At 40.0% G+C, this 22,592-nt stretch overlaps 1 protein-coding gene across 1 annotated transcript in view; it reads right to left on the bottom strand.

Annotated features, from left to right (window-relative positions):
* Window positions 1-444: 444 nt before the first annotated feature.
* Hou (GID complex subunit 8 homolog protein Houki) overlaps window positions 445-22,592 on the bottom strand; it is a 73,104-nt gene continuing 50,956 nt past the window's right edge. Inside the window, exon 5 of the mRNA XM_067137459.2 lies at window positions 445-827. Coding sequence (XP_066993560.1) covers window positions 651-827 — 177 coding nt within the window. The 3' untranslated portion in view covers window positions 445-650. The remainder of the gene's footprint in view (window positions 828-22,592) is intronic.

Here is a 22,592-nt window from a genome sequence, read left to right as displayed (position 1 = left end):
CCAAGTCTTGAAACTCACGTGAAAGAAAATTCCCATTGAAGAAAGTTTTCAGTAAATAAGAGTCACAACTGATGGAAGGGGCATGGCAACAAGTCACATTGGATTTAAATGGTGATTGCATAGCTTGACTGAACATTTCTGGGCAAAATATCAACAGATTAAGGTACAGGAGAGTTAGTAGTACTAATATATGTCAATTTGAAAAATCAATATTTTTGACCTTGACCACCTATCTTTAAAGAAAAAGATCAACAAGAGCTTTCAGGTGGGAAAAGGTTCTACATCATTTATATTGCAGCATGATGACCATGATACAGTTTAGATTATTAACTTGAAGATTAAAAAAAAAAAGGCCAACAAACTTCAAACGTATAGTTGCTCAAAAAGAATGAGTAGATTGAATCAAATCAATGACACATTGCTTAGTACATGCAATTAAACATCTTATGTTTCATTTGACTTCATTTAATATTGGTGATCATAATAGTTTTGTATGTACATTGATAGTTACTAAATATTTTAACATTATAAAATCACAATGGTGAAGGACAGGAGTTTATTTCTTTGGTAGCACACGCTGTGCTGCACAGTTACTGTCCCTGATAATAAGTTGATGTGTCCAAAGGTTCCTGAGACGGAACAGGCTGCTGTCACTTGGGGCTGTCAACAACTCCATTTGCCAAATTTGTCAACTTAGGATACTTTACTTTCTTCTTGTCTAGTTCCTCTTGCATCCACAGTATGAGCTTCAAAAGGTTTGCTAACTTAGGGGTGGTAGATTCACGATTCTCCATTTTTAAGATGGCAGCATTCAGCTCACTGGCTACCTGCAAAATAATTCAAATGTTATTTCAAAGATAGGAAACATAATCTGAAATCATTAAGGTGGTCAGAAAACAAAGAATTTCAAATATGGGAAGATTGAGTGGTTAATGATTTTTTTAAATCCAGACTGATTAACACGTTGCACCATTACGTTACAGTTGAGATGATCATTAACATGGAGATGTAGAGGATAAAATGGCGCAGAGCAGCTTCAGACAGCACAAATATATATTAAGTGTATCCACGTGGCATGTTGATCGTAATTAGAAGGTGGAGACTTATAAAGACTGGCGAGAAAGAAAAGAGTTTCTTAGATAGAACAACTGGTCCTTAAAAAATAATTTAATACATTCTATTCTTAACTAATTTGTAAGAGAAGATCACATTTAAAAGATAGCAATTTTACCGCGAGCTAAGAATATTATCAGCGTACGAGGAGAAAGCTGAGAGATAAAATACATTCGAACGAAGAATTTAGTTATTTATACCTGCAAAAATAACCCGAGACGAGAGGAAAACTTATATACTTTTGTTTTAAAATATTGAAGTTAAGTAAAACTATGGACCAGTAAAGGATTGAGAAGGAAAGGGCCAGTTGCATTATAATAAGTGGCTAGATACCGTCAAAAACTGCAGGGATATTATTCAGAAGCTCTAATCAACATTCAGTAGGCGATATACTTAACGAGAACAAGCTTTATTGGAAATATATATACTTAGAGCACAACTTCGGAATATTAAGAAATACCAATAGCCATTTATACGTCCTAGAGAGCTTATAATGGAAGATCTAGATATGTATTCTGCTCAAGTAATGTTGTCTTCTTATTGCATGGACACCGGAGACATGATGAAACACACTTAAACTGGTGGAGGAAGACTACCTGAGATGCTTTGACTCAAGCCAGATTGCCGAGACCGATGCCCAGCTGTGACGTACACGGAGACCAAGGCTGAGTGCTCAGAGATGGCATAAGAAGCGAGAAGGAGCCAGCAGTTGATCTAATCGAGACGAGATAAGTAATAAGTTTCCAAATTACCAGTTCAAAGTTATTTGTAGTTGTTGAAATATAATAATAGGAGTGCAGAATTGCCTACAAATAAATTATATGTGCCAGTATGTGAATGTCAGTGCTAGATTTTAAGAAGTTAACCGCAAGCGTGTGCCAATTTGAGTAATAGTTATACCGTGCTCATAAGATGATTTTAGGTTATTGTAAGCATATATGGAATGTGAATATCGATGTTACTCGGAAAGATCATTTAGCGTTGAACCAGGCGAGGTCAGGAAGAGAGTCTGTGAATTACAGAATAAAACCTGGATATTGCAAAGACCAAATCGGCAGACATGGCCATTATGACTGTATTATAAGAAGAAATGGATTAAATATTAGGAATTCGCAGTTAATAAGAAGAATTTGTCGTCGATGGACTAGTAAACCATAACAAAGAGGTTGTTTAGAAGAAATGAGATGATAATTTATATATGCAGATGAGTCTGGAAGAAGAGTTATATGAGAATTATGAAGTAATGATAGTAATGGAGAATATTATTTGTTCATTGTGTGAGCAACGGTTGGAAGACGATGTTATGGATTTATGTGTTAGTTACGGTTATTGTATGATAAATATGACGCAGGCAGCGAGGTTAGGTCATGCTCATATGAATATAGAGATACAGTCCAGGTGATTAATGGTCGATTGGTAGCATAACATGAGAGATTATGCTAGGTTAATTGAATCTCATATACTTTATGGAGTAGATATAGGGATATGAAGGAACATCGCCTTACAGAACAAATGTTTCACAATATGAATGTAGATTGGTCAACTGAATTACAACATGGTATTGGCACAGCGGTAAATGATATAAGAGTTTATTTTAATTACAGTAGCACATAAATATGTAATCGCACAGCACGATTTTCATAGTTTGAACTGATCGGTTATTCTATTAATGGCACTTACTGATAAAATATGTGATTTGTACTGGCATGTCTGAATGAATATGACAATATTTACTTGGTATTCTTATAGACATAGTAATTTAAAGTGTGATGACATTTTGAAACCATACTCAGGAAACTTATTATCTCATATCTTGAAAAAGTTAATGCAAAAATCCAAACAAACTAAATATGAAGAAACCCTATTCCCTCCTGAAATAAAGAATCAATCCTCATTTGCCCCATGAATTGTTTGTATGCAAAAGATGATGAACTGAGATGATTCAACAAAATAATGACAAGTTATGAATGAAAGGTTATAGGATATCCAATTTCAACTATGTCAATGGAAATATTTTATGTATTCAAGTTAAAAAATGTAACATAACTGCATTTTCTTTTCTCTACAGCCTTCAATTCGATTTTATTTTATTTGATATCATATTAGCATGCTAATAAACTAGATTTAGGATAATTTCTGCGTTTTCTTTCTGAGAATAGGTGATAATATGTAGCCATAAGGTACCATAAGTGCTAATAGTAATAATCTATATGATATGAGCAATATCATGGTTAATTGCTTGATTGTGGGGGGGTTGAATGACATATGCGAATATCTTTACTCTTCAACGGAACCTGCGATTATATTAACAGATTTTTTTATGGACTAAGTTGATATATTTTTACCCTGAGTAGCTGGCTGGAACATATACTTCCTACCACCGTACATGATTTACGCAATTAACCCCCGTTCTTGAAAAGATTAGGGATATAATTATAGGTGGAAGGGTGTCATCCAGCCCAGCCTTTTTAAATCCCCTCATCTCTATAGTGCACTATTTTACATTCAATGTTACTGTAAGAAAACTGGTCGCTGAGTCTTTCGAGAATCGGCGTAATTTTATATAGCATATCAGAACTCCCCTCATAATGACTGCTGTCCTTAATGTGCAAGAATGACAATATGTTTTCGATCAATAATTCAGCATTCGATAATGCTGATTGAACCAAGATTTGAGATTCTGAAGATGATCGGGATCAGATATCAAGAAAAGAATTATCAGTACAAAAATTTGAGGGTTATGAAAACAAAGCAGCAATCTAGAAAGGAATGAGGCAAGGCTGCATTTGGTTCCCTCTCCTTTTCAATGTTTATACAGAACAGATGGTGAAGGAAATCAAGGAGGAATTTGGAAATGGAATTACAATCCAAGGAGAGGATATCAAAAATCAAAGCTGTGGAGATTTGTCCAACCTTTGCCCTGTTTCTCTACGGGGTTGGGTATGAGGTGAGATGAATCTGTTGTGGCAGGATTTTATGGCCGGATGCCCTCCGTAAGGATGTGTGCCACGGTAACATGATCGCCGCAAGTACACACTGGAGGGGGTTCTCCTTTCAGTAAATAGGAGTACGTTAATGAGATGAAATGAATGACAACAATAATGTTACTTTATCTGAGCCTGCTAAGAAATGGAGAAAATGTTGAATGGTATGGACAGTATTAGAGATGCACGAGATGAAAATAAATAAATCCAAAACAAAAGTAATGGAATGCTGTCAAACAAAGTCAGGTGATGCAGAAAATATTAGATTAAGAAATGAAGCCTTAATGATGATTATGATGATGCTTGTTGTTTAAAGGGGTCTAACACCTAATGGTAATGGTACGAGATGGACAACATGATATGATAACTAGAATTTTTAAATGTATCCACTGACTAAAATTTAAAACAAATGATAATGAACAATGATTGGATCTAATTCGCAATGCCTTATTTTCGGTAAAATTATAGATGACAGATTATGGTAGAATAAGACATTGCCTTAAAATACAATAATATATCATACAAACTACTATTGTCTTACAACACATTAAAATATACAAACACAAAAACAGAGTAAATTTAATAAAACATGGTAAACAATAATATAAAGACTATTACGAAACACTACGTTTATATGCGATAAAACAAACCACTATCCTTCATAAAACTGATGACGAGGTCTGCTGACTGCTCGTCATCTCGCAGGACGAGGGAGATGGTACTCAGGAGTTTTAGACTATAACGTAGATTGACCAGGTCCACGCACTCCGTAAGGATGTGTGCCATGGTAACATGATCGCCGCAAGTACACACTGGAGGGGGTTCTCCTTTCAGTAAATAGGAGTATGTTACTATACCGTGGCCAATCAAGATGATGATGTAATACCACTGCTTACCTCGGGGAACCCCGAAAGGAAGTTCTCCATACCTTCGTTGTTCCTTTTATCGCTCTCAGCTTATTTCAAAGTGAACTGGCAGCATCTCCCAATGGGACATAACCAAATGTCTCAGCTGAAAGCAAATATACTTGCTGGAACCTTGTAAGGCAACGGGGGCAATGCAACACCTCCTTGGCAGCCTTATCAGTTAACTCGTTTTCCTCTACACCACGTGGCTTGGGAGCCACATAAAAGTTATTCTGGTGCCTGCATCCGAACAGCTGGCCAGCAGGTTCTGGATCCGCTGCACCAGAGGGTGCCGAAGAAAACAAGTATCAATAAACTGTAGTAAAGCATCTGTAGCTCAGGCGGCAGCCTCTCACAGCTGGGTTCTGTTGTTCAAATTCCGGTCACTCCATGTGAGATTTGTGCTGCGGTTGAAAACTGAAAGCCATGTTCTAAAGTCCACTGTTCCACTCTCCTAATAACTTGCTGTAATTGTCACTCTGCGACTGCTATATTGTGCGAGCTATAATGCAGAACAAAATCGTCCACATATAGCGATGGTATTACTGCTGAACCAGAAGCAGCAACAATACCATTTATGGCAATCACAAACAGAGTGACACTAAGAACCGATCCCTGCGGGACTCCATTTTCTTGAACATGGTATTGCTAGTATGCCCTCCCTACTCACACAAGGAATAGCCAGAAGCAAGTTACCTCGGAATCTCTATTGATTCAGGACTGAAACAATACCAAATCACCATGTGGTGTCATAGGCCTTTTCTAAGTCAAAGAAAACAGCCATCAAATGCTATTGTTGGAGAAAGGCATTCTGGATAAAGCTCTCCAGGCGTACCAAGTGGTCAGTGTCATACATTATGATTTTCATTTCCGTGTTGACGTATAATAGGGTTTGGGGGATGTTCCACCATTCAACACAATATAAAATAGTTTAAATTTATTAAGCAAAGACCAGTTTCGACTCCCTTGGAGTCATTATCAGTTCTTGCAGAATAACCTTATTATAAGTGGTCAGTGGTCGAGCGAGTGGCTTGAAAACCACATTGGTACTCTGACAAAAGTCTCTTTTTTCCCTCCAGACACCACACAAGTCAGCAGTTTACCATCTTCTCAAATAGCTTACACAAACAGTACGACAAATAGGTCTGTAACTTCCTGCATACTTAGCATTTTTGTCAGGCTTGCTAACGAGAAGGAAACTCACCCTCTATCCAGATTCAGTTGAACACACGAAGGAAATATAACAGACCATCCTCACTAAGGTGTTTCAACATCTGGTCATGGACACTGTCTGGTCCGGGAGACTTGTCCTTGCAAAGCGCCAAGGCGCTGCGAAGTTCCCACTCCATAAAGGGCATGTTATAGTCCTCTGAAGCTTGAGTGGCAAAACTGAGGTGATGACATTCTGCCTCCCGCTTCAGAGCGAGGAAATCATAATGATAATTCCCAGAGCCAGACATAACCGTGAAATGACTGGCTAGATGGTTAGCAATCGAGAGCCGTTCAGTGACGATACTGCCTGCAATAGAAGTTCCCCTTACTGAAGACGATCGATCCTTTGATACCCAAAATACTAATACCAATATAAATTTACTCATTCGGGACAAATATTTCAGGTTCCCTATGGGAATCAACATCTCCCGAAATACGTCAAAGTTTAGTCCACGTTTGAGATGACTGAGTATGTGAAGTCATAGACTACACATATCACTCCCACGAAGCTTTCTTACTCTGTTGAATAAGAACTCGCGCCTTAGCATGGAGTTTTTAAGTGTTACCAAATTGGCTACAGTAGGCTGCCTATGATAGCGTTTATGAGCGCGACGGCATTCTTTGATAGCTGCTGCAATTTCTTCGTTCCACCAAATGGTCACTGTCACAGAGATCATTGTGTGTATTCCACCGAAACAGGGGAACCAGCGTTCGGCTGAAAAGACTGACGTCTATGCGAGAGTATGTGCTGTAACGTATACTGAAATGAGTTGGTTCATCTGTATTCAAAATACATAAATCCAGCTCTCTTACTAATGTTTCCGACACCCTTCCCCTGGGGCAAGGCATTCCAGAGCCCAATATGGGGTGTAGGGCATTAAAATCACCCAACAGGAGGAATGGAAGTAGAAGATGATCTATGAGATCAGTTACATCATTTATATGAAAAGGCTGGCCTGGTGGAAAATAAACATTTCACACTGTTGCTATGACAGGCAGTGGAACACGAACTGCTACAGTCTCCAGCGGGTTTCTTACTGGAACCTCTTCGCTGTAGGAATCAGTACGGACAAAAATGCCAACGTCACCGGAAGCCCGATTGGCATACTGTCGTTCTGTCGAGTATAGTTGAAAATTTCTCAAGACCGTATGATGACCTGGTCTGAGATTAGTTTCTTGAATGCAAACTATACTCACCGAATACTCACTAATTAGCTGTCGCAGCTCAGCAAGATGCCTATCATAACCATTACAATTTCACTGTAACAGTGCCACAGTGTGGACTAAAAGGGAAGAGTGTTAGGTTATACTTAAAACCTAAGCACTAATGTCAACATCTACATGCATAGATGTAGAGGGAAGTTCGACATCCATCCCAACGTCAACGGACAAGAGGAATGACGCCTAGAACTTAAACGTATTTTGGGGCGGGAATTTGTCCTACGAGGGGAGCGCGCAGGTTTAGGAGCAGGCGTACCTGCTGGCGCTGATTCATACCCTCCGGATGGAGGGCATGATTTCCCCTTCGCAGGAGAAGTGCGGGAGCACCTGGTAAGGGCGCTCCACTTCTCCGCGTTCTTTTCTTGTTTAGACAGGCTGGGAGATATTTTCCCAGGCCTGGTCGACAATGCCGCAGCCGCCGGCGTGGGAACGGCTTTCGCTGACCATTTGGTGGGGGGGGAGACTTGGCCTTCTCCCATGTTGCGCCGGCTTACGAGTCCCAGCCGGCACAGACTTGTTTGTGGTCGAAGGTGGAGTGGTCTCCCCTTCGAGCTTTTTCTCCTGCAAGCAAAGCCGCCTTGGGCGCAGTGATTGTAACTGGTTTAGAAGATGTAAACGATGAACCTGAAAGACTCTGCAATATCTTCATGTGGTCTAGCGTCTTGGCGGGTGCATTCATAGAATTGAACTTATGGCGCACTTCCTGGTAGGAAAGACCATCCAGGGTCTTGATCCCCTGGATCTTCTTCTCACCGAGATATACTGGACAGTTCTGATCCCAGGGTGAATGAATACCAGGGCAGTTAGTGCACCTGTAAGGAGTTGTACATTCTTCCGTGCCGTGAGCTCCTCTGCCACATGTACCACAAACAGACAGATTCGAGCAACGAGATACCATATGACTGAACCTCTGGCATTGATAGCAGCGCATAGGATGCGGGATGTACGGCCTCACATCGCAGCAATAGGTTGTTACCTTGACTTTTTCTGGTAACAATGACAATTTAAAGGAGACAATGAATGCACCCGTGCATCTTCGCCATTGACTTCGCGCGTAATGCGCTGGACATGTGCCATGCCACGGTGTTTCATGTCTTCCATCAACTCATTGTCTGTTCAAGATGAGATCGTGGTGGAAGATAACTCCACAAACAAGATTCGAGGTGTCATACTCCTCCACTTTCACGGGAATATCGCCAAAGTGGTCGCACTTGAGCAACCGATCAGCTTGCACGGTAGTGCACGTCTATAGCAACAAACTACCGTTGCGCATTTTTTTCATATCTTCCAGGCCACCACAGACACCTATGTGCCTACTAAACAAAACAGACTTTACCAGCTTCGAGTCACTCCCACCAGTTCTCGTAGCAACCAGAAACCTAGAGAAGCTGGATCCCATCCCTTCACGCTGCGCTTGTTCCCAGGGGGGTTGAACCCCCCAAGGAATCAAATGTGTTTTTTTTTTTTACAATTGGCTTCACGTCGCACTGACACAGATAGGTCTTAAGGCCTAGGACTGGGAAGGAAGCGGCTGTGGCCTTAAGGTACAGCCCCAGCATTTGCCTGGTGTGAAAATGGGAAACCACGGAAAACCATATTCAGGGCTGTCGACAATGGGGTTCAAACCCACTATCTCCCAGATGCAAGCTCACAGCTGCGCGCTCCTAACCACACGGCCAACTTGCCCAGTTGATCAAATGTTAAAGACTTTGGTTGAAGATGTTTCAAAGCCATGCCCGAAATGATCCTCCCCGAATGCCACTCACTCCGATCAGGGGCCTCTGTAGCCGAACCAAGCAGGCAAGGCAATATCCACCTGATCGTAGTAGGTATTGCCTGGGGTCCGTTGGACGATACCTAATACGCGATGACTGAGGCAATGAGCAATACACTCCCTTCCTCCAATCACCCGCAATAGCATGTACCCCATAGCATGTACAGAGTAATAAATATAGAGTAAAAATAGAAACAATAATAATATGTCCTTTTGGCATTCGGCTGTGCGGGGACCTGTGTTGTCAGGCGGATACTACTGCACGGGTACATGGCGCTCCCACCCGAAGGCTTCCTGGGGTCACCAGCGGGCTTTCAAGCGTAATCGTACACGTAAGAGGCCCATCTCCGAACAGCACACACATCAAGAATTTTAAATCGGTCTACAACACTCAAAAATTTTTTAAAATAAAAAGAGTGGACAGATGGCCACATTACCCTTTTAGTCGCCTTCTACGACGGGCAGGGATTACCCGTGAATGTATCCAGACTCTCCTATCCACAGGGGGTCCAACACATGATACCAAACCACAATCCATGTATGCGCCAAGGTTGCCCCTTTTAGTCGCCTCTTATGACATGCAGGAGACACCAGGGGTGTATTCTACATCTGCGTTCCCCACCCCACTTAAAGAAAGTAGATGAATACTGTTACTTGGTAACTGAATAAATAATGATGGCAGAGGTAAAGATGATATAAAATGCAGAATAGCACAAGCAAGGAAGTCTTTTCTTAAGGGGGGTGAAAAAAAAAAAATTTCATTTTGTACATTGATATGGGAATTAGAAACGTTTTTGAAGACTTTTGTCTGGAGCAGGGCATTGTATGGAAGTGTAACATGGATAATAACATGTTCAGAAAGAAGAAGAATAGAAGCTTTTGAAATGGGTGTTACAGGAGAAAGCTGAAGGTGAGATGGGTACATCGAATCACAAATGAAGAGATACTGAATCGAATTGGTGAGAACTTGGCAAAATTCAACCTCATAGAAGAGATAGAATGGTAGAACACGTCTTAAGACACCCAGAACTTGTTCAGTTAGTTTTTGAGGGAAGTGTAGGCAGTAGTAATGGTAGGGGTAGACCAACACACAAATACGACAAACAGATTAGAGTAGATGTAGGTTGCAGTAGTTAAAAAGAAATGAAAAGGTTAGCACAAGATAAGGTGGCATGAACAGCTGCATCAAACCAGTCTAGAAACTGATGACCTAAACAACAAGCATACATTCCCTGCCTATTGTAAGATATGTTAAAAGGGAACCTCAGGGCCTCTCAAAAGTCACAGCATGGCTGCTGAACCATAGGGCCATTAACTCGAATCTGGCACTATTAGAAATATGTCTGGGTGGTGATTATTGTTTTAACTCGTAATTATAGGATAAAGGATGAGAATATGACCATTCAAAAATGAAGGTATCAGCAAAAAGACTGGCCATGGAAAATAATGAATGGGTCAACAGCAGACTCTGAATGCAAAAGATCAAAAAGGAACAAAGAGCGACCTTATTGTAGCTGGGGAAACTGGGACAAAAACCAAAGAAAGTCGAAGGCATAGGGACTCTTATAAATGACTGAGCAAAAGATAAATGGAAGCAGATAAACAGTAAAGTAGAAAGTAAGTGAAAAAATAAAAATGGATGACATGAATAATTGTAAGTAATGGAAGAATGCAGAAAAATTGGAAATATATCAGGGTAACAGAAATCTCTAGATAGGGAACTCTTGAAATCATTAGACAGGAATGGCAAAATACTGGTAAATTCAGGAAGATAAGTTAAAAGGAAGACAATGTTTTAAAGAATTTGGTCAGAATAAAGCTGTAGGTCCTGACAAACTGCTGAGAGATATACTTGTATGTCAAGTGGAAGATCAAACTTACTTACTTACTTACTGGTCGGCGCTACAGTCCTTGTAGGTCCTTGGCCTCCTTTATCACCTGCCTCCATTCATCTCGGTCCTCAGCTTTTCTTCTCCAACGTTTAACTCCTAACTTTCTAAGGTCATCCTCAACATCATCAATCCACCTTTTCCTGGGTCTTCCTCTTCTCCTCCTTCCATCAAGTTTCCCTATAAACACCTTTTTTACGGTGCAGGTTTCTGCCATTCTCTGAACATGACCGGCCCACCTAATTCTTCCCTGCTTAATTTTAGCAACAATATCTGGCTGGCCAAACAGTCCTTGCAGCTCTACATTTGTCCTCATTCTCCACCCATCCTGCTCTCTTACTGCACCGAATATCTTTCTCAATATCTTCCTTTCCCACCGTAACAGCCACTGTTCTTCTCTGGAGGTCATCACCCAGCATTCTGAGCCATACATAACTATTGGTCTTAGTACTGTTGTGTATATTTTAATTTTTGTATTCCTGCTGACATTCCTGGATTTAAACATATTTTGCAAGGCGTAAAAGCATCGGTTTCCACTTGTTATCCTCTCCTGTATTTCCACGGAGGTTTTATTGTCCTCTGTTATTATAGAGCCTAGATATTTGAAAGATGTGACTCTTTGATATTCCTTCCCATTTAATCTTACTGGGGTCCTTCCTCTTACTCCCTCTGTATCTCCCATCTTCATATATTTTGTTTTGTTTATATTCACTTCTAGTCCTAGGTCCCGTGCTTTCCCTTCTAATACTGAGTAGCTCTCTTCAAGAGCTCTTTCATTTCTTGCAATTATTGCTACATCATCAGCATATGCTATCACTTGTACTAATCTGTTCAAAATGGTTCCCCCTGGGTTGATGGGCAATTCACGGATTACTTTTTCCAATGCTAGGTTAAAAAGAAGTGTGGAAAGTACATCTCCCTGTCTTAGTCCTCTCTCCACTAAAAACTCCTCTGACAGATCTTGCTCCACTCTCACCTTGCATACCGTTGTTTTCAAAGTCATTTCTGTTAATCTAATCAATTTCCTTGGGATTCCAAATTCTTTCATAATCTTGTAAATTTTACCCCTATCTAGACTGTCATATGCCTGTTTAAAATCAACATACAGCTGATGTAGCTGTTTGTCATATTCATAAAATTTCTCTAGCACTTGTCGTAATATAAATATCTGATCCAGAGTAGAGCGATGTTTTCTAAAACCTGCTTGGTAATCCCCTAATATTCTTTCCATCCATAATTCCAATCTTAAGGCTAGTACCTTACCAAAAACCTTGTACGTTCCATCCAGCAAGGTGATCCCTCGATAATTTCCACATACTGCCTTATCTCCCTTTTTATGTAATGGGTAAATTATACCCAATGTCCAATCCTTGGGTATTTCCTCCTTTGTCCAAACCTCCTTAATCAATTCATAAACAGCCATTTCTATTCCCTCTCCCCCATATCTCAACAGCTCTGACTCCATTCCATCTTCACCTGGGGCTCTATTATTCTTTAATGCATTAATTGCAGCTTTGACCTCTTCTAAGTCTGGCTCTTTTACTGATTCCTCTTCCAATTCTCTTTCTTCCCCATCAACATTTATATTTTCCTCCTCTCTATCATCTTCATTATTTCCATTGAGTAACTCGTAAAAATACTCCTGCCATCTTCCAAGCACTTTGCTTTTATCACCCAGAAGGTTTCCATCTTTATCCTTGAAGAAAACAGCTCTTGGTTGAAACCCTCTCTTAATGTCTTTTGTTCTTTCATAGAACTTTCGTACCTCGTTTCTATCCTTCATTTCATCCAGTTCTTCGATTCTCTTTCTTTCAAAAGCTCTTTTCTTATATCTACATATCTTATCTGCTCTTCTTCGTTTCTCTCTATACTCTTCTACTGTTTGTCTTGTTCTCCTTTGAAGCATTCTGTTCCTAGCATCATTCCTCTCTTGGATTAATGTTGAACATTCCTCATCAAACCATTCTGCTCTCTTTACCAATTTCTTCTTTCCCAAGGTACTATCTGCAACTTCACTGATAGTTGTTTTCAGTATCTCCCATTTATCTTCCACTTCTCCTTTCTCCCATAATTCCCTTTTTATTGCCAAAGATTCAGCTATTTTCTTTTTGTATTTCTCTTGCAATTCCTCATTTTTTAGTCCTTCAATATTGTGCTTTGCCTTTCTTGTTACTTTTTCCGTTCTTGCCAAATCTATTTTTTGTCTGTACTTGACTCTAACAAGATAGTGGTCTGTATCTGCATCAGCACCTCTGCAGCTTCTAACATCCATAATATCTGATGCATGTCGCCTGTCTATGATAACATGGTCTATTTGATTTCTTGTCACACCATCTGGTGAAATCCAGGTCTCCTTGTGAATGTTTTTCCTAGGATGCCAAGTACTTTTAATTATCATCTGCTTTCCACTCACAAAATCAATCAATCTCAATCCGTTATCATTACTTACTTCATGCAGGCTTTCTTTCCCTACTAAGTGTTTGTACACTTCTTCTCTTCCAATTTTTGCATTTAAATCTCCAAGGATAATTTTTACATCATGCCTTTGAACTTTATTAATTTCTTCCTCCAATTTGGTATAAAATGCATCTTTCTTCTCATCTTCTGCCTCCTCAGTAGGGGCGTACACACAAAACACAGTTACGTTGAAGAATTTTGCCCTAATTCTCACAGAGCACATCCTATCATTGATTGGAGTAAAGTTGATCACGCTTTGCTTTACTGACTTATGTATGAGGAATCCTGTGCCATTACTGCCTGCTTTTTCTCCACTGTACATCAAAATATGTTGTCCAGACATCATCATCCCTTGCCCTTTCCATCTTAGTTCCTGTAGAGCTGCTATTTTCACTCCATACTTATCCATTTCATTCCTTAATACTTTTAACTTGCCAGGTCTCTTCAATGTCTTAACATTCCACGTTGCTAATATAATATCATTTTTCCTTCTCTTTAGCCGTTTTTCTCGCCGGTTCGTCACCAAGTTTTCCAGTCCTGCATTATTCATTCTTAAGGTATCCGTAACAGTTGGTTTTTTTACGAGGTAGGGGAGTTAACCCTACGCTCAACCCCCAACCTGGAGGACCAGGGTATCACTCTTAGTCTGGATCATCACCTTAGACCTGTCCGGCTTGGGTGGCCCTACCAGGAGCAGATGCTCCCGCCGGCATAGCTCTAAGGATCATTTGACCACGCAAGCCTCCAATAAACACCCGGCAAAACATATTTTGCCTTCGTCAAGGTGGTGATACCTTCGGGAGGGGAAGATCAAACTAGGGAGCACAATTTGAATTTGAAACGAAAGAGGCCTTAGGAAGAAGTGCCAAGAGTACAGCACGACATATATTCGTGCTTTGTGAACTTAGAGAAAGCTTTTGATATTGTAAAAGTGTGAGACTATGAAGATTAGTGGTACTGATGGCTATGATCTCTGAATTGATGCAAAATTTACCAATTTATGCAATCTTCTGAGAAGCCTTGGAAAGCATAGACACTAGCATCATTATTAATGGGCACATACATGGCATGAAGATCAATCCAGACAAAACTGAGATTACAGTAATCAGAGGCCATGGATTAGCTTGATGTTCTAACCGCGATAATCTTTCACTGCAATTTACTACATTCCACATCTTTGAGGGCTCGCTGCTTGATCTCGTGATTCACTGGTTTGGTTTATATGCGAGGTGGTATTACACTTGCCTGCAAAAAAATACTTTGTGCAGTACAAACTAAAATAGGTGGATTTTATCAACTTCGTAATGCTGAATTCAAAAATGAATTTTGTTTTGCCGTATCACGTCTTGTTAAATGGCAATTATACAAAATGTTATTTTATCATTACATAACATTTTCTATACTTAGTATTGATTGAATTACGCATACAAAGTATAGAGATAAAACATACAAACTAAACAAATTAGCAAGCAAAGTAAATGATACATAAATTGAAATCTTACTCGCATTTACTCTGTCGAATTTTGCCATTTCCCTAGAATTTGGGTGTTTTTGGAGTTCGTGAGTGCTCTCTGGAAGGGTTATCACATACAATCGACCAATAGTTATCAGCCATCATACTTACATCCCAACATCCCCAGTGGCGCCATTCTGCTTCTTTGAGATCGTGGTGGAACATTTCACCTTGCTTTTCACAGATGTGACACTAAGAAATGGAGTTTTAGGTTCATATTACAGTCAAGTTGGTTAAACTTGTCTAGTTTACATTTTCTTTGTATAAAGGGTCCTTGATGTTGCCAAATAATTTTTTCATTACTTCTTTTTAATGCGTTCCATGCATTTTCCTCAATTTTGGTAATCTTTTCTGCAAAATTTTTATCCATCATCAGTTCATGAATCTATTGTCCATCAAATACTCCTTTGATTTTAGCATCTGATAATGTGGAAAATGTCATGCATAAATATTTGAAGCATGGACTAGTCTTGTCTAATGCCTTAACATACTGTTTCATCATTCGCAATTTTTATGTGGCAAGGGTGGAAGTAAATTTTTTTGCGGTCAACAAGAGATTTTTGGATCCTGGTTGAGTTGCTCCCTTTCAGTCTAATGAACAGTTTATTCTGTACCCTGCTATCTCATTCCCATAGGAAACAGGGAAATATTATGTAGCCTTTTTGTTGTCTCAGCAGCAATCCAACGACCTTCAAATCACCGTAAATTTGCCACTCATGAACATGATATTTACCGTATTTACGCAAATAATCCCCGCCACCGAATACTCGCTGCACCCTAACTTTAAGAAGGCTGATTTTGAAAAAAGAAAAAAGAAAAGAGCCAACATTGACGCTAATAAAACCTGCACCCCAATTTCGTGTCTCAATTTAAAAAAAAAAAAGTGGGTATTATTCGCGTAAATACGGTAATTCTTTCAAGCACCAACTTTAATGTCTCGTATGTTTCAGACAGCTTTGTGGAGTGTGCAAGTGGTTTGGAAGCCAGAACGTCGCTGTTATGAAGCAAACCAGGCTTAAGATTTCTTTTGGAAGAGTATTTTAAAAAAGCCCGTTTTTTTTCACAATTGGCTTTATTTCACACCAACACAGACTGGTCTTATGGCGACGATGGGATAGGAATGGCCTAGGAATGGGAAGGAAGCGGCTGTGGCCTTAATTTAAGGTACAGCCCCAGCATTTGCCTGGTGTAAAAATGGGAAACCACAGAAAACCAACGTCAGGGCTGCCGACAGTGGGGTTCGAACCCACTATCTCCTGGATGCAAGCTCAGAGCTGCACACTCCTACCGCACGGCCAACTCACCCGGTAAAGGCGCCAGTTGCTAGAATCATATTCTTTCTCTCCCGAATGAAACAGAAGATTTTGAACATCTGCAAGTCTACAAAATACGAGTTGGTCTTTTTGTCTGGTTTGAAATCCATTTCTTCAGTGTCTGATTGCAAGGAAGTGCTTTTATTTTCATCACTCAAGTTACCAGGTGGAGTAGGTACTGGTAAGTGAGGTCCATGAGGAATGGCTGAACTGCTGACAAGAGGTTTGGATATTTTACTTTGTTTTTCTTTATTGTAACCAAGTACGTTGGTTATACATAATGATTAATCTGCTCTCGCCAATGCATGGGTATGACAAATGGCATGGCATTTCGTTTGCCCTCCTACCAGTAACGAAGTCTCTCGACACAGGTGCTGCATGCAATATGTGGTGCGAAAGATTTGTCTTTATCTCCAACTTTCAATTGGGACAATAATTATTATTAAATTAATGTTGTATGGTTCACCTTTTTCAATACCATATTATGCAATATTATCGAATTACATTACTAAACTAGGGACTAGTTTCGGCCTTGACTGGCCATCTTCAGCCTTAATGTAATACATCTAATAACTAAACAAATGTAAAAACACACAACTGACATGAAAACTAATGTACAAACACACAATTAACATTAAAATCTGGGATGAACTAAGTGTAAAAGCTGAAAAATAAATTAGGCTCTAAATTTTAGTAGTAGTACTTAAGGAGTATGCTAATCATCCAGACTCTTTCTTGTATTGATATTCATAGAATTGTTAGTTGCATCACTGCTAATCATTACAATTTCGATTGCAAAACGGGAACTCGTAAATGTTGATTCTGTAGTCAGATCATCAATCACCAAATCTACTTGAATGGTATTAGCAGTATGAAAACCACTGAATGCTACTGTAAATAACCACCAGCTGACGCAGAACTGCTAGAGGGTGTTTCCACATCGACCAATGTAAATTAAATGAAATGTTCCCGTAGTGCTTGTTAAAAACATGGTGAAATGCTGTTGGACATTGTCAGGATGCACATGAAGATATGGTTAAAACCGACACATCCTTAATTTGTGGCTGGTATAAATTCGCAATTCATTGCGGTGTCCATGAAGTTAACCTGAATAAATGATAGATAAAATTAGATAAAATTAATTAATAGGAGAGAGAGCGTATTAGTCAAATGGCATAGGTTATATGAGACTTGGTTGAATAGGTCCAACTCAACAGATTGGATAAAGAAGCAAATAAGGCAAGAACCAAAAAATTAGATCTGGCCTACAAGCTAACATTGAATAGGTATAACAAACAGCCAATATCCTACAAGGCCAAAATCTGACATTATAACTCAGTAACAAAACCAGAAGGATTGTACGCCTCAAGAGTGCCTTATTTTAAATAAAAAATGGGATCTGGAAGAACTCAACAAGAAGGAAAGGAAGATTCTGAGGAAAATTCTGAAACCACAGAAGACTACTGATGGGACTTGGAAGAAAAGGAGAAATGAAGAGCTCTACAATAAATACACTGAAAAGATCACAGACACACTGCAAAAATGAAGACTGAAATTCTATGAACACCTAGTAAGAACAGATGAGACCGAACACCTAGTAAGAACAGATGAGAAACGACTGACCAAGAAGATCTTCAAATACATCATGGGGTTAAAGGCCACCTCCAAGTGGGCAGAAGAGGTCAAAAGGAATGCAGAAGAAATTGGAATTACACTACAGATGATCCACAACAGAAGAGAGTTCAGAAGAAGAATTGACAGCCTAAAATCATAATACCAATATAAATGGTCCATTATTGGACATTTATATTAGTATTATAAATTTACTAAATCCAGACAAATGTGTCAAGTTCCCTATGGGACTCAACATCTATATCATCTGATGGCCAGGCAGGCATCAATTTCTGGTAATGAGACAAAGTCTCTCATAGTGCATTGGCACTGCCAGTGGCTCCAAGTAGCCTATGCAGTACCTTTCACGGTATGCACTAGCCATGCATCTTCGTAGGTGTGCTATGTAGCAACTGGTGAGCCCAACTTAGCACACTGGGGCGAAATGCTGGCAACCAGGAATGAGTTAGCTGGAAAATATATAATGTCCAATAATGGACCATTTATATTGGTATTATAAATTTACTCATTCAGGACAAACATTTCATGTTCCCTCAACATCTATATCAGGCTAAAATCATTCAAAGAGAAAGCACTGAAACGGAGGCCCAAACGGGTCATTTCCAAAGGAGAGAAAGATAAGAAGCAAAAGAATGAAGAGGTTTTGGAAAGAGAAGAGAAGAAAGGCCAAGTTAAGTTCTACGCAGTCAATAGTTGGCCGAATTTGGGGAAAAAATTTTAAAAATTAAAAAAATTCCTAAGTTGCTGAGACATACTTTCTTGAAAATTAAGATAAGAAACACAAAAACACCAAAGAGTTTGAAGTTTTGATATGTTGTTATCAGCTGCAACTCATACCCAAGTAAACATATTCAGCAATTTACATTTTCACACTCACAATGCTTTGGCATGGAAAGACTGGGGGAGGGCGGGGCTGAGCTTGTCGGAGCTTCCACGCTTGTCATTTATCCTCTTCACGTCATCAACATTCTTCTTCAAACATTGTAACTGATGTAAAAACAGTGTGGCACCAAAGTGAACGAGTCTCACCAAGCATATCCCAGGACTGAGCGTAATTCTAGTTCTTTTCATTGTATGCTTTAGCTGATGCCTGAAATGCCTCAAAGGGGCTCCATGAAGTTTTGTGCTAGAGCAGAGTTCACCATACAGGATTTGACGAGAAAGCCTGGTTTCACTCATGCAATGGATGTGCCCTATCCACCTGAGAGGTTGGCCAATGGTGGTAGCCTCAATGTTTGTAGCATGTGCTTTTTCAAGAACTGCAAGGTCGGTGACATGGTCCTGCGATTTGGTTCAAAATGGATCTCGGTTACTGCAGATGGAAGCGCTCTAGCTATTTGAAATCCTGACGGTGGAGGGTCCAAATTTCACAACCGTAAAGCAGTGTTGATAAGACAACAGCATTGTTAAGCATGATCTTGGTATGCATTGTAAGGTCCTTACACATGAAGACAAACTGGGATGAACGTCAAAATGTTGAGTGAGCAGCACCAAATCTCTTATCCACATCTTGTCAGCAGATAGCATTTGTTGAGAGGATACTTCCTAGATATAAAAAGTGATCGACCTGCTCCAGTGGAGTATCTGCAATGGAGATATTGAAAGCTGGGAAGTTTGACCCAGGTGCAGGGTGTGCAAGTACTTTGGTTTTCTGAATAGTAATGGAGAGACCAAGCACTCTTGAAAGATCTGACTGTTGCAGCTCCTCAGCTGTGAGAGCAGGTGCGGCAGCATCATCTGCATATTGCAATTCCGTAACAAAGGAAATCTTAGTAAGCTTATGGGTGCAGAGTCTAGCCAGACTGAACAGTCCCCCCCATCAAAGTGATATCTGACCTTTACACCTTGGCAGTCTGTAAATGTTTCATATAGCATGGCTGCTAGATAAAGAGCGAAGAGTGTGGCAGCAAGTTCACGTCTTTGTTTCAATCCAAGAGAGATTGGAAATGGATCAGAGATAATATTTTTATGAAAGATTTGCCCAGACGTGTTATCATGAAAAGCCTTGACCAGATCTACAATTGCTGTGGACAGCCAAAGTGTTTCAGTATTGTCCACATATCTGGTCTCGGGTCTGAGTTGAAAACATTTTCCAGGTCATAGAACACTGCTACTCTGGTAGGATCTTCTTGGAAATAATCTGCAGGCAATTGAGCAAAATTCTAGCAAGAATTTTACCTACTATACAGTAGATAGCAGCGATATACTGCGATAGTTGCCACAAACACTATGATCCTTTTTTTAAAAAGAATAATGATAGTGGCACTTAAGGTCATCAGGTACTTTGCAGGTTTCCCATATTAAGAGAATAAGAGTATAAAGTCAGGTCTTTAGAGGTAGGCTTCCAATCTGAATCGGTTCCAGAGGAATGTTATCTGGGTAAGGAGCCTTGCCAGGTTTCAGTTTACTGAGAGACGTATTGAATTCCTTGAATGTTGATGGGTAAGCCATCCATGGTTGTTGGGGATGATGTAGAGGCGAATCATAAAGTCTTCGGCAGCATTTGTACTCTAATTGAGAAGAGTGGAGAAATATTCTTCCCAATGCTCTAGGATTTCTTGACTATCAGTAATATGGTAGCATTATCAGCAGCTTTTAATGTCCCGGAGGAGGAGCAAGTTGGGCCATATAACTACCGGTATTTTATTTCTGCATAGAAGTTAAGCAGGTCTCTGGTATCAGACATACTTCACAGTTTCTGAGCTTTCTGCTGCCACCAGTTGTTCTTTACATCTCTTATTTGACCCTGACATTTACACTTGAGTTTGGGAAAGTGTGCTTTCATTGCATCTGAAGGTGGATCTTGAAAAAGGGATAGATGGGCTTCTCGTTTAGCATTGATGAGAAAATTTTTTTGTCGTCATCAAACCGGTCTTGTTTTTCTTTTTTCTTAAAACCAATGGTTTTCTCAGCTGATTCTGTGATTACTTTCCGCAATGCAGCCCACTCCAGCTCATACGTTTTTTGTGTTGACTGGAGCATTTGCCAGCATGTCAGAGATCATATTCTGGAAACTGATGGCAGTGGGTCCATCTCGAAGTTTAGATGTATCAAACATCGGAGTTTGAAAATGCCTGGGTGGTTTACGGCGAAGACTGATCCTAAGTCGAGAGAATAGTAGCAACATTTTTAGCTGTCCTGGTGATAAGGACATCCATGTGGTCTTGAAGCAATTAGGTAGGCAAAACTACGTATTAGTTATGAAAAATTCGATGTTCAGTACATAGACCGACAATCAGCAATCTGTTGGCACTGCAATTACCGAGTCCCTGTTTGTCCACCACATTTTCCCATAGCAGATTATCTTTCCCAACTCTCGCACTGAAGTCACCTAGTAGGAAGAGCTTACTTATCTTTAGTTGGTACATTGGAGATGGTTGTGGAAAGCATGTTATAGAACTGGTTCTTCGCATCTTCATCAGCATCTAATGTAGGAGCATAAGCAGAGATGACAGTCATGAAACTATTTCCGGAGAGTGGTATACGGGAGTCATAACTCTTTCACCAATTGCAGTTGGGATGAGTTGGTGATGAGCAACTACATTTATCTTCACAGCAAATCCAACACCATGACTAGGATGCTCTCCGTTCTTCTTACCCTTCTAAAAGATGGTATATTCTGAACTGGTTTGAATAACTTTGTCTTCACTGGATAATTTTGTTTCACTCAAGGCAGCCACATCAATATTCAATCTAGAAAGCTCGTAAGCAACAAGAGCTGTTCTCCTTTTAGGTCTGTCGCTCTCCGTGTTTGGGTATTCCATGTTGCAATTATAAATTGTTTTCCTTGATTATTTTGACCACATATGGGATGACCTGCTGGGTACAGTTGTCCAGCCAAATAAAAGTGAGACTTCCGATGTTTAGCCCACATTTTCTAGGGCTTTCTCCATTTGGGGTGGGCAGCGATGACCTGCCCAAACACAGGTGCAGAACTGAATTCCCAAGTAGTCATAATTCTTAGAAAGATGACCATCAGACATCTGCTGTCAACGTGCAGGTCCAAACTGAAGGCTTCCAGTTTCACCCGACAACCTGTATCCACCATCCTTATCCCATCACCGTTGGACTTGGAGTAAAAAGTGACAGCTGAAGAAAGTGCCACTGGCATGGATTTTTTAAGGTTGATTGCAGCTTGCCAGGAAGTGACTCACATGCAATGATTTTGAAATCATTCACCATGGCACATATGCACGAGACATGTGGTGACAAACACTGGAACTGCAACGGACTGCCGCTGACTCGAGAAAAACCAAGCAGTGCCTTCATAGCCAGTTCGCCTAGCAATTTCTCTTCTGTTTCACTCACCGTAACAAAGCCCATCTTCTCTGCCTAGTAAACTGCTGAATAATGGTATTCCAGTAGCATTTCCTTTACTGAGAGCCTAATGCCCTCCTACAAGGCCTCATCTGCCCGAAGCTGTTGGCCTTTGTTATGGAAAAGGTGACCAGGGTGGAAAGTTTTCATACTAAGAAAACGATTGCATTCTGCATAGCTGCCAACTTTTAGAAACCAAAAATAGAAAGATTTTTTAATTCTTGGATTTTATCACATATATTGTGCCACAGTCTAAGTGAAA

The sequence above is a fragment of the Anabrus simplex genome, chromosome 1 (assembly GCF_040414725.1).
Source record: "Anabrus simplex isolate iqAnaSimp1 chromosome 1, ASM4041472v1, whole genome shotgun sequence".
Lineage (NCBI taxonomy): Eukaryota > Metazoa > Arthropoda > Insecta > Orthoptera > Tettigoniidae > Anabrus > Anabrus simplex.
This window is presented reverse-complemented; position numbering and strand designations above follow the sequence as displayed.